The sequence below is a fragment of the Engraulis encrasicolus genome, chromosome 17 (genome assembly GCF_034702125.1).
Source record: "Engraulis encrasicolus isolate BLACKSEA-1 chromosome 17, IST_EnEncr_1.0, whole genome shotgun sequence".
In the NCBI taxonomy this organism is placed as follows: Eukaryota; Metazoa; Chordata; class Actinopteri; order Clupeiformes; family Engraulidae; genus Engraulis; species Engraulis encrasicolus.
The window spans coordinates 28,137,349-28,150,589 of record NC_085873.1 but is presented as its reverse complement, the minus strand read 5'-3'; the positions used below and the strand labels follow the sequence as shown (position 1 = coordinate 28,150,589).

At 42.8% G+C, this 13,241-nt stretch overlaps 1 protein-coding gene across 1 annotated transcript; it reads right to left on the bottom strand.

Moving 5' to 3' along the window:
- Positions 1–6,018: 6,018 nt before the first annotated feature.
- On the bottom strand, positions 6,019–12,216 carry noxo1b (NADPH oxidase organizer 1b). Its single transcript, XM_063221273.1, has 8 exons — positions 12,100–12,216; positions 11,877–11,957; positions 11,685–11,757; positions 11,073–11,250; positions 10,255–10,457; positions 8,706–8,813; positions 8,078–8,195; positions 6,019–6,902 (listed from the first exon to the last, which is right to left on the bottom strand). The coding sequence occupies exons 1-8, from the start codon at positions 12,160–12,162 to the stop codon at positions 6,122–6,124; spliced, it is 1,605 nt and encodes a 534-aa protein (XP_063077343.1). The 5' UTR covers positions 12,163–12,216; the 3' UTR covers positions 6,019–6,121.
- Positions 12,217–13,241: the final 1,025 nt, after the last annotated feature.

Here is a 13,241-nt window from a genome sequence, read left to right as displayed (position 1 = left end):
TAGAGCAGGGGTTTTGTTACTGTGCCAAGCAACATTCATTTCTCTCTCCCTCTCTCTGTCTCGTTTGGACCACGTTTCCAATTTGAATGATGAAGTAACTTTGTTCCTGGTTTGCACCACCTGAGCTGATTAAGAACTGCTTGCGTTTCATCACTGATATACTACCACAGAAATAGTACTTTACTTACAAAAAACGGACACTATTTGCATCTGTACTTTTTGTTTTGCTTATTCCCTCTGAACTTCGTATCGGCAAGTGTTGGCTATAATTATGTCCTCGATTGTAAGTCGCTTCGCTTAAAAAGCATCTGCCAAATGCAATGTAATGTAACGTAATGTGTTTGTAAAGTAAGGCAAGTAAATGGTGCAGGATCAAGGAACAGTGAAACACGTTGTTCACCTAATAAACTACCAGCTAAGAGGACCAGTGCCCAGTGATTTATTCCCTTTTTAGATTACTTTGACTGCACACCAGCACCTGGACACTGGTTGTGCACATGGACTCTGCTTCAAAGGGGTATGCCACTATTTTGAGGCTTAATACAGTTAAAATCGTTGACTGGGGTTTATAAAGGTGGTAAAGTGTCTTATTTTTCATATTAGGCGTCGTCTTGCTTTAAGACAAGTTAAAAGAGGGCGTATGTAGCTAAGCTAGTGAAAGTCAATGAAAAATAAGACACTTTACCACCTTTATAAACCCCAGCCAACGATTTTAACTGTATTAAGCCCCAAAATAGTGGCATACCCCTTTAAGTAAATGGGGACTAATGCCTAATGCCTGTAATGTACTATGTGAGTCGCAAAAGATCTAAGTGATGCTGAACTTGATTAATTAACTTGCCTGATATGAAAACGAATACTTCTATGGGACAATATGTTTACATTAATTCCCATGTAACCAAGGCCACTGGCAAACTGAAGAGCGTCCAACAGCTGTTGTTTACATTGTAGGTCTATATGTTTCTTAAACCAGTACTCACGGCCTCCTAATTTTTGAAAACTTTGTACGTGTGATAATGTCCTTTTTAAAGGGGCTCTAGGTAGAATTAAAAGTTTAATTAATCAGTATCCTGAGTCAACCCATGGGTGTCGCGAGGGGGGGAAAGGTGGTACAGACAGCACTGAGGGGGGCCCGACAGCACTGATAGGGCCCCTGGAAGAATGCTGACAACATAATTTGACATTTTGGGGGCCAAAATTTTAATCTTTCATGGGGCCCACAATTTTTACCGGCACCCCTGAGTCAACCACTGCTTCTGTGCTGACAGAACACTGCTGATACACTCGGGACTCACTAATTCGACGCCCTTTCGGTACTTACGCCTTAAGTCCCCTAAACCTAAACCTAAACCTTACACCTAACCCTAACCCTAACCTTAACCCTAACCCTAACCTTGACCCTAAACCTAACCCTAAATTGCTTGTTTGAAATGTTTGATTACCATGTGACAGTAGGCTACCGAAAGGGCATCAAACTAGTGGGTCGCTAGGTAACAGTCGGGCAATTCAAGTGAATAGGCAGCGTGAAAATGAATCTATTATTTTCGTGAAGACTTTACGAAAGGCGGGCAATAATGTGAATGCACCACGAAAATTAATATATTATTTTCGTGAAGACTTTACGAAATGAGTGAGATACGGTTGGCTTATTTGAGTCATTAGTGGGTGAACGATGACTCTCGCGACCACTTCCACTGTCCGCTCTCAGAAAACCCCAAATGCAAAACCTTTTGACAGCGCGGTTGGAACGAGTGACATGCAGAAACACTTTACATACCGCATTCATATTTGTATCAACTGCTGGCATTCCGTGATAAAAAACTCTCACAGCGAGTTTATTTAAACAAAATTTTTTCATGACAGTGTAGATTTTGAGACAGGCATGCCAAGTCATCCTAACCTGGTTCTCACGCGATGATTGTTACCAACCATCTGGAACATTGTCAATCGCTTAGCTCTGGAAAGGCGTGGGTGTGTTCAAAATAGCTCAACCCTGATTGGAGAATTCACGTGGCTTTTTTAAAATCACGTACTACTTCAACCACTGACTTGTATATACCCCGCCCCGCCATTCAGATTGGACTGACTGTGAAATTTCTGATTCCGTTCAGGCTCGTGTAAGATTTCCAGACCCTCATGCGAGCTCACGAAGTTGAGTGGAAATTCACAAAGAGTCTGCGTGAGAGCCAGGCTAAGGTCATCCTACATAGCGCTCCTTTAATGGTGCCATGAACACAATTGCCGCTGAGGTTCAATGAGTTAATTTGACATCATCCGATTCAGAACTGGTTGGCCCACATATTTTGATGACTCTTCACCTGGCATTGACACCTTGGTGTACAAATTAAGGATTTGTACAGATTATGAAGATCAAAGTTAAGCCATCAGACAGTGGATTTCTATTAACTGGCTTATGGTACTTCTCCTACTGTTTCTCAGTGGTTTTTTTCTAACATGTAGGCCAAATGTATAAAACAGGATAATGCATGATTAGGATTGAAGTCTCAGTTCAAAGTGTGATTGCGTTTTGAAAAGAACATCACAGCACACATGCTTGGTCTTATATACATGTTTATTAGATTTCAGAAATCAAAAAGGAATATCACTTCATATAAGAACAGACATTTTTCATAATTCCAGTATGGAATAATACACTGGCCTTACAGCCAAATATTTTCATAGCGTGCCACGCTAGTCGACAGCTAGTATGAAACCAGTTACAAAGACTAAACATTTTCCATGTTATGCAAACAGAACACAGACACTGGATTAGGGAAAAGAAAACAGTAGATTAACCGTGCCATAGTCTCCACCTATATTCCTATATTTTTAAAACAATGCGTCAGAACATACTGCAAATACAAAACATTTTTTGACCCAGACATCGCCTATAAGTGGCACACCCATATATATACACCAAACAGTGGAGTAGGTATGACGATATACGTGCTGTAAGCGTGCGTGATAGTGCCCAGGTTAATGGTGCCACCAACACAATTGTCATCCAGGTTCAGAGAGTTTACTTAACATATCACCTGATTCAGAACTGGTTGGCCCCCATATTTTGATTGCTCTCTAAACCTGGGATTGACACCATTTAAATTAAGGATTTGAACAGATTATGAAGATCATAGTTAAGCCATCAGACAGTGGATTGCTATTCACTGGTTTAAAAAAAAAAAAATGATTATATTCCAAGAAATATTCTAATAACGGCCCATCAGGTATGGAATGTAAAACAAGCAGTTAAATACAAAGTGTAAAAAGAATACAATAATAATAATAATAATAGTTATATAAAAAACAATCGTGTCCTTCATTTGGCTTTCTCTCTGAATAAATCATCTGTCCATGTTCTCTGCTGGTGCAGTACTACGTAGTGCACTGCACTTACAGTATTCTTTACTACATTTATGCATCACCTCTATCAACCCCACCTCTATCAAGAAAGTTTAAATGTGATTAATATATTTAACTTATTACTGCACCACACAGTGACGGATGCCGTGCTAATTCAACACTTAATGAAGAAGATGTGAAATCGACTATCTGGGTGTTGAATTAACACTGCATATTTTACTGTGCACATTGTGCACTGCACTACTCTCTCCTATGGCAGGTGTGGACTCTACCTGTCTTGTAACACAGAGAGGTGCTCTGCATGGCTGGAGCAGCAAGGCTTGTACAGTACAGGTGTGTAACACCGAATCTCATTTAAAAGCACGCACAGAAACCAGGACCGAATTTCTACCTCTGACCAAACCAGTATCGTGACGCAGCAAATAATAAGTGCACAAGTCACCCTGAGGCTAGATATATAATTACATGGGCCGCCTCCTTGCATAAGCATGACTCGTGAACTTATTGTATTGTAATGCCAATGATGACCTTTGAATAGACCACATGCTGTGCCAGTGCCAGCCATGCCTATTGTTGTAAAGTATGAATTCATGTTTTATTGTATAACGTTACGGTGCATTACCAGCCGGTCTTACAGGTTGTGCCCTAGGGGAAACACCCAGTCTGTTCTGCAGCTACCTATGACACACTTAACTCGTAGCCCCATAACTGTTCCACCAGTGGAACCTTGCAAGTCATTGAAAACCCTTTACTACCATAGTGTACTGCATTACTACAACATTACGCAGAGCATATAGTTATACATTACGACTTGGTCATTGTCATTCTCGTAACAGCGCATTTATAACAGGGGTCTTAATGGGCCGGCCGACTGTTTAACTTTCAATATGATCCTAAGTCAGCTCCAGTGGACTGCTGCAATAGTTGTTGCAAAGTAATGCCAGAGAGATATAAAGAATCTCTGGTGATGCATTACCATCTGGTCATTGCCATTGAGGCAACAGCAAATTTATTATAACAGGGGCCATGTTGGGTCAACTCTTAAACTCTACGCGTAAATCGTATCCTGAGTCAGCTCAGGTGTCTTGTGTTAGCTATTGTGGTGGGGATCTCGGCCTGCAGTAGCGTTAGCCATGCCCTGGCGTTAGCTCAGCTATCTTATGTTAGCAAGCAATGTGGGAATCTCAATCTGCTATGGCATAAACCGTGCCCTAGTGTAGCGCCCCCTTGCCTATATTACTGGCAAGACCTCTAAAAATATGTAAAACACTCAAATAAGTATGGGGCGCCCTGAGTTCTTATCAGTTAGTGATAAAACAGCAGTAGTTTAAATCGGTTGGTTATGAGATTAATTACCTGGTAAATACCTTGTAAATATACCTTTGTAATCAAGTAATAAGAATGTCACAATGAATTGCAAATGAAATATCTTTCTTGTTTTTACTAAAAAATGTTCCAAAATGAAATTACATGAATTAGATAAATTAACAAAAATCTCACCAAAGAGTGGGTTCAAAGCTTAAAATGAAATACAAATGGCTCTTATAGCCAAGTAAACACAGTAATATTTGTGCTTCAGCACAAAACCCTTTTCAATAAAAGATGTCCTTTAAATTGGTTAAGTACCCTTTAAACTCAAATACACCTCAAAAGGTAAACCTCAAATGTCCATAGCATTCAATGTCCATCAATAACAATGAAAAAACATACACAGTTCAAGTGCACAATGAATTGTAAACCTCCTATGCCGGCTTAATAACTAAATAATAAATACCCTTGGTGCAGGCCTGTTTCGACGCTCGGGTGCGTTGTGGCCTTGAAAATGAGACACTGGCCGCTTCACTCAGAGAGCAGAAAATAAAAGAAAGACTGGCCTGTACCTTGTTGCAGTGAAAGAAGCGAAGTTGCACGCGATCACGCAGCAGCATGTGATCACGCGCCAGCAGCGTGGGTCTCGCAGCAGCACCGTTCCTCCTCGAACACGCGCATCTCGCCTGGACAGCAGCGCGGCCGAATCTTCCTCTCTCCACCCAGGTCGTCGATCCCGGTCGTCTGGGCTAGACGGTTCCGCAACTTCCCGGTGTTCCGGATGACTCAGAGCACACAGTCCAAAAGCACAGCTACAGCGCGAGCTGTCTCACTGAGCCTCGAACATCACGTGCGCAAATGCACTGGTCCCCCGCGGTATTCTGCTACCACGGTTGGCGATCAACTTCTCAAAAGAAATAAAACAAAAACAATGGTGTCCCGACGCACAAGTCTTAGCTCTAATACTCTAAAAGTACCCCAGGCGACCACTTTGCAGTATAAACTTCCCCATTGCCTAGGAAAGTTAGAGCTAATCCCCTGCTAGCAGGAGAGCACAAACATTGCTGCCTGTCTCCTTCACCATCCTCCGACGAACTGAAACCGCATGGCGAGTCACTTCCCATTGCGCAACAGTTCACAGGTCAGTGTCCTTGGCCAATCAGAATTCAAGAAAATAAATGTTCACATATTGAAAACGCAAATTAAATACAATATTGCAGAAACAAAAGTACAATGGCATAGAATTATTACAAGTTCTTAGAAAATACATTACAAACGTTTTTAAACATTTTAACACTTTCAACCTTCACATTAATTAAATGCAAAATATAGCACAGGGCTACACTAGCATTAGCTCAGCTATCTTGCGCTAGCTAGCGTGTGGGAATCTCAACTTGCTGTACTGTAGCATCAACTGTGCTCTAGCGCTAGCTCAACTGTCTCACGCTAGTAGTTAGCGAGTGGGGATCTGCATCTGCTGTGGCATGAGCCGTGCCCGGGAGGCCATGGCGGCCTTGCGGGTGTAGGTGGTGCAGCGGGCAAAGATCTCCTGTGCCTGGGGCCTGGGGGGCACCCTGGGAGCAGCAGCAGCAGCAGCCGCGACAGCCAGAGCTGGGGTTCTAGCAGTGGGACTGCTGTTGCCACCACCACCACCACCACCATTAATGCCACCAGCAGGGGAGGAGGATCTGCTGGTGCTGGGACCGCCACCAGAGCTAGCTGGAGTGTCAGGCCTAGAGGCAGCAGCCACGACCTGGGCCTGCACGGGAGAAGCCTCCCTGGCTGTCGTCCCCTGCTGCTGGGTCTGGGTCTGGGCCTCGGCGTCCGAGCTGCCGGAGGAGCTGAAGCTGAAGTCGGTCTCGGCGCTGCCCGTGCTGATGCTGCTCTTGCGGCTGCCACCTGCCACGGCGCCCCCTGCGCCCTCGCCTTCCTCACCCAACGGCCCTGTGGCGGTGGCGGGCATCCTGGTGTTGGCGCCATGCACGTGTGGTGCCCGGGGCTCCAGAAGGTCGGCAAGGGAGCGTGAGCGGCTGCTGAGGGGGTTCAGGTGGCCTGGCCTGGGCATCATGGTGGGGGGCTGTGGGGTGGCGTTCCTGGAGCTCATGGGCGTGGTGGTGCTGGCGAGGGCGGACAGGTTGAATGTGGAGTTGTGAAGCTTCTTCTGGAGGCCGAGTAAGGGGTTGTTGTAGGGCTGCAGGTACATGGAGGGCACGTAGCCAACTCTGTTGTCGTGTCTGAGGGGACAGGAGAACGGAAACAAGAGAGCAGTTAACCTCTTTGAACTCAGAGCCCCCAACCACAGGGTTGTTATTATCAAAACAGGGCCACTGCGTTGTCATCTAACCCCACCCCCAGACAATACTTTGGAAATGCAATCTACGGTAGAAGATGTTAAATCGAAAATGTTGCATTAACACTGCATTATTTTTACTGTGTAGTACAGCAAAGACTGAGTGTTTACAGCAAAGACTGAAAATGCCCATTGACTAGGCCCATTTGCACTAAGAGGCTACAAGTGTTAAAGACTGTGAAATGACACAATGGCCCAATGGCACACACTATAGCCAAACCATACAGCTGTGTCTACAAAGAGAGAGAGACTGAAACAAGAGAGTAATTAAGAACGATAAGTGTCACTAGACACACACAGTGGATTACTGTCACACATTAGACATGTCACACACTGACACAGTAGCCTGAGTCATTATAAACGGTCAATTATTCACCCAGGACGGCACCGTTCAAAGCAAAGAAACATGAGGAGGGAACTCTTAGTTACTTCTGACTCAATTTATCATCTGGGTAACACTTAACATTACAGAAAGACATTAGAGACTAATTAGAGACTAAGACTAAGGAAATAGGCTAAAAACTAAAGACCACAAGGTGAGTAAAATTAGTTATGTTAGAATGTTAAGCAGGGAAGCTTAACGGCGCACGCTAGGCTACAAAGCATTAAGTTAATCCTTCCTGGCTAGTATGCATTGAAAAGCCAACATGGTTTAACCCAAGCACAGGTCTTCATCAAGGCTTAGTCTACAGGTATGTGCTTGGTATGTCCGCTGGAGCACTGTTGGAGCACTTTGACTCCTTACAGTGCTGTAAATGCACAGTAAAAATGCAGTGTTAATTCAACACTTAGTGCGTAGTCTGGGACCAAATACACTCTAGAAGGCGTTTTATAGTGTACTCTGTCTGGATTTATTGAACTTTACTCTCATATATATACATACACACACTCACACACACACACACACACACACACACACACACACACACACACACACACACACACACACACACATTATTATTTATGTGTTATTTTTTTTCTGATTCACTGTTTCTTTGGATTTCCCCAGATTTCCTAGTTTGGTTACTTGGGTGGTCGAGGCGTCTATAGGTCACTCACCTGATAAGCCACCAGCCATCATCAGACTTGCGCAAGACCTCCACCACAGCTCCCATGCTGACTGACACCTCATCCCTGTTCTTGGAGACGTAGTTCCTCGCAGCGCAGTACAGCATATCTATGGGTGCATTATATAGAAAGGACATCACAATGAGGCAGTGCACACATCATTGGTTACCATTACTGTGTATTAGATGCATTAAAGATGCAGATACAGTATTGGCCTAGTAGGAAGGAGAGTCACAGCACCATCTCAGATACAGTATGGAAGATTGATGTGCTTTCATTTATAACGTTTCGATTGATTTTTGGACTGAAGACATTTTTTTTACTCTGATAAAGACGTGTAACATCTAACGTTAGCTTGGCACTGCTCTAAATAAACACACATTACATTTCCACATTTGAGATGCTGCAGCCAGACATACTGAAATCTGTTCCAATTTGAAGATTTTGTGGACATTTTTAAGAGTGGAAACTCATTCCCCGCCTAATGGTAGAGGAAAAAAAACTTCTATGGTGATTTACAGGTATTCCTCCTGGGCGAATTGAGCCCGCTTTATCAATGGAGCAAAACATTATTGTTATAATCAATAACTTCAATATAAATAATTTTGCCTATATATACCTTCAGAGAAAGTGTCACGGTATTCATCTTGCTCCTCGTCGCAGGGCTCCAGGTATGGGGCAGGGAACCAGGCCAAACATTTCTGTTCATTCTCTACCAGCCACCAGCCTGTCAATCAAACAGCACAAGACAAACATTCAACCGCTATTCCACTGTACCATCCTTGAGGCATATGCACACACACACACACACACACACACACACACACACACACACACACACACACACACACACACACACACACACACACACACACACACACACACACACACACAGTAGCATACTGAACATTCTAATCATTCTGTGAAGGTTGGAAACATTTTTCTCCACTTCTCTAGGACGCTGTTTACCAATACATATATTTTTAAACGTGGATATTTTTTTAATCTGTCTATGTATGAACACGACATGTGGATTAAAACACCATTATGACAGATGCATTTTAGCACCCTAAAAAGTATATTTTCAAAGTTGTAAGAGGAAGTTTTAAAAACTGAAATGATGGGTAACGTAGCGGTTTTTAAATACTTTTTATTTGGCTACAATGCCTACGCATTTCTGCCTTAATGAAACGCATAGGCATTGTAGCCAAATAAAAAGTATTTTAAAAAATCGCAACCTTGAGTGCCTCAGAACTTCTCTTCCTGGACTTAAACTTGAGAGCCCCTACACTGATGAGCACCAAGGGAAAATGTCAAGAAGACCCAGAAGCACTCCAATTATCTGTTTGTGTTTAGAGTCCAACATAGCCTGCTGCAGCTCTCAGTAATATTTAATTCAGCCCTGGGACTAAACAGGACTAGACAGCACTGGAATGGACGACTTAAAATAAAACGGTGACATAATAAACGGTGACAAACAAGTGTGACAGAAGTGGTCCAACAAGTAACAGCATGTAAACAGACCCTCTCCATGCCTTGAGATGCAGGACATGGCTGACGCACACGGTACAGTGTGCCCATTTCTGTTCCACACACGCACGCACGCACGCCACGCACGCACGCCACGCACACAGAGTTCCACACATTCTCAGACGTTCACACACGTTCTCCACATTTTCAGAGAACACCCCCGACCGGCACACACGTAAGCACACGTCCATATACAGTAGAGCACATCCACTTTCCATCACACACACACACACACACACACACACACACACACACACACACACACACACACACACACACACACACACGCACACGCACACGCACACGCACACACTCAATCTGTTTCTCATTCACTTTTCAGAAGGGGAAGGAATGAAGGAGAGGACAGGAGATACTAGCTTGAAATGGACCTGCAGAGGTTCCCCCAGCACTAGTGAAGGCAGCGACTTCCACAACAATTGGACAAAATGAACCCTAACCCCTTAATGTGCACCGTACCTCCAGTGGCACGCAGTTATAGTCATTGAAAAGTTAACTACCACAGTACTACAATACTATGACATAACTCAGGGCCTTTAGTAATGCACTACGACTTGGTCATTGTCATTCTGGTGACAACAAATTCATAATGGCATGTCTTAACGGGCTAAGCCTAATACCTTTAGGGTCCTTGATGAGCACGTCCAGGGTTTCGTTGACGGTGACCTTGAAGGGCCTGCTCTTGGTGTCCTTGGTCTCGTAGGGGGCCACGGCGCGGTAGCTCTGGCTCATGAACGGCTGTGTGATGTTGCCCATGCTCAGGCGCTTCTCCTGCAGCTCCGACACCCCCTCCGAGAGGTCATCTGAGGGCACGATCATGATGCTGGAAAGGAATGGACACGGAGATCAGAATGGCGGAATTTATTAATTTACCGTATTTATTATATAGGCTATATGTTATTTATTCATTATTTATTGTTGTTATACATTATTATTTTATTATTTTATTTCTTTCTTATCTATAGACAATTGTGTAAGATGCTGTGCTGTGCAAATTCTATTGCAATAATTGCTATTGCTATTGGTATTGCAATTTGTCAAATCTCCACATGTACTAGACATACATAGCACTGAAGACATACTGTAGATCTCACATAGATCAGTGGTTCTCAACATTTTTTTGGAAGAAATGCCCACTTGACCTCTTCATAAGCATCCCAACGCTCACCCAATATCATGACAGCCTAGTAATAATAGCTTAATAATAGTTTATTGGATTATGCTGGTAACAAAATGTGGTATTATCATTACAAAAAAATCGAACCCACATTTTCATACATATTTATAGGTGTATAAACTAAAATCGTTAATCAGAAAATCCCGATCCATGGATGGAGAAAATAAGACTTAAATGAGATTATAATGCAATATCAATTTCTATTTGTCCTTTCAAATAGAGCATGTCCATATAAATGTTTAAAAAAAAAAACACACATACCTGTTTTTGGGAAACTCCGGCTCCAGGTCGTGGTCTTTGGGGTGAAAGAACTGGACGACCTCTGAACTCTGGCTGACGCTGGTGTCACACTGCAGGAGCTCCGTGCAGTACTTCTCCAGGGCCTTCACCCGCAGCAGACTCTTATTGGAACCTTTCTTCTGAAAGTTCTTCTTCACCACTGCAGGTAAAACAAAATGTCATGATGGCACATGTCACACAACTAACAGGATGATGTGGTACTTCAAACATGTACTGTACGTATAATACTAGTGTGGATGTTATCAGAAAATGACAATCAACTGGCACTATCCTACTGTATTTATTGATTAAAAAATATATTATACTAAAACTAATGTGGTGGGTGGCACATGGTAAGTTAGGCTAAATTGCACTGTATTTACTGGTAAAGCCAGGATGATTCTTCAGACATTCTTCTCTGAATATAAAATAGAGATAGGTTATAGGTTGAACTATAGCCTAGAGTGTACTTATTGATCAAGTCAACAGGATGCATCAGACAAAAATTGTGTGAAATAATAGATGTACATAATGTGGAAATAGGAATTGCACAGCATTATTTCATTGTAGTATTTAAATCTATCTAGAAGTTACCTCTAAATCTGGGAAGAACTCTGTCTGCTTTGCGAAATGGATTTTGGGTGGGAATCTTCTTTTTCAGTTGTTTCTGTTAGTAAAGAAGAAGAAAAAACACCTTTAAAAAATATTTTCCTCATCAAGATGTAACAACCTAACTTCTTGAGGTTCTTTCTCTCCCCCTCTCTCAGAAGATATCAGTGAACTTACATGGAGTTTCTTGAAGTCTTGGAAGGACCTGTAGATGACCACTTCATTTCTGTCTGACCAGATCACAGAAGCCATAAACATCTACAAAGCAATAGCGAGAAGATTAGCAAACGAGAACAGATAACATTTCACAATAAAACAATTAAGTTCAAATTACCGTCTCCAGTAGCCCATGTGTATGTAGATTATTGAGCTATTAATTAATTCTCCCACTTTAACCTACCTTAGATTTCTCCTTGTGCATCACTCCGATGACGCGCACACTCGTTGGAAAACGTTGATCCATTATAAAACAAAAGTTAGGAGAGAAACTAAAGGAAAGAGAGAACCTTGTGTCAACGGCGATGATTGCCCTGTAGCTTCGTCCATCCTCGGGGTTGTATTTAAATAGTCAATACTCAGAGAGGCGGAGCGAAGGTGCACGTGCATGGAGACAAAGTGGGATTGTCCTGTAGGAAGTCAAATCTGACTCTCGGAAGGAATGCATATTCAACTCCAGAAGAGGTGCCAAGTTCCCGCATCCTCCATGTCAGCAAGTTTATGGCGGTGCTATAAAAATGTCAAACTCAGACGCTGCGGGTAAATCTGGCCAGCGATATCAGATGGCTATATTAGGCTGTAGTCGCTGACTCCGTTTAATTTACAGTAACATTAAAATTTGGTGTCTCACAGTGAGCCCATGCAGAGCAATAGCCTAATAGGCTATCTCACCTCGTAGAGAGTATGCGCAGGAACATCTAATTATGATGGGAATGAGTGTTTGTGAAATTTGCCTTTTGCTGTTTGTGCGTGCTCGCGCAATTTTAATTTGTCATTTGCCTTGTCCGGCCCGCTGCCTTCGTCCCAGACTTTGAATTTTGACACCCCTGGTTTAAAGTGTAAATTTGGAAGCACTAATCAGAAAAAGAGAAAGGAAGTTGGTGGGAAAATAGTTGATTAGTCATAGCTGATTGGTCAAAAGTGAAAAGTGATCACAAATTGCAGAATTATGATTAGATGTAGTATTGGAAATGTTGTGTGGAGTTGGTAGACATGTTATCCTTAATTCCTATCTCGTAATTATGACACTCTCTATGTAAATTATTCGTCATGAAATTTGCTTTCCGGGGGGGGGGGGGGCACAGCAACCTGTAGCCTAGGGGCCCAAGACCACCTTAATCCAGGCCTACACATAGGCCTGCCTTGTGTCCTGTCGAGGTCGAGCCGAGGCCAGTTAGTGGTCAGTCAGCTCAGCTGCGTTTCCATTACAAACTTTACCACTATGTTGATTTTTGCTTCCATTTTAATAGGCTATCAATGGAGAGCTGACAAAATTGGAAATGAATGTAAAGCATGGCTAAAATGCACCAAAGAAAATAATTTTGG

Coding starts and splice junctions, on each gene's coding strand:
- noxo1b (XM_063221273.1), bottom strand. CDS start 12,162: ATGGATCAACGTTTTCCAACGAGTGTGCGCGTCATCGGAGTGATGCAC. Junction 10,458..11,072: donor CCGGAGTTTCCCAAAAACAG/GTATGTGTGTTT, acceptor ATTCCTTTCCAG/CATCATGATCGTGCCCTCAG. Junction 8,196..8,705: donor CCGTGACACTTTCTCTGAAG/GTATATATAGGC, acceptor ATGCACCCATAG/ATATGCTGTACTGCGCTGCG.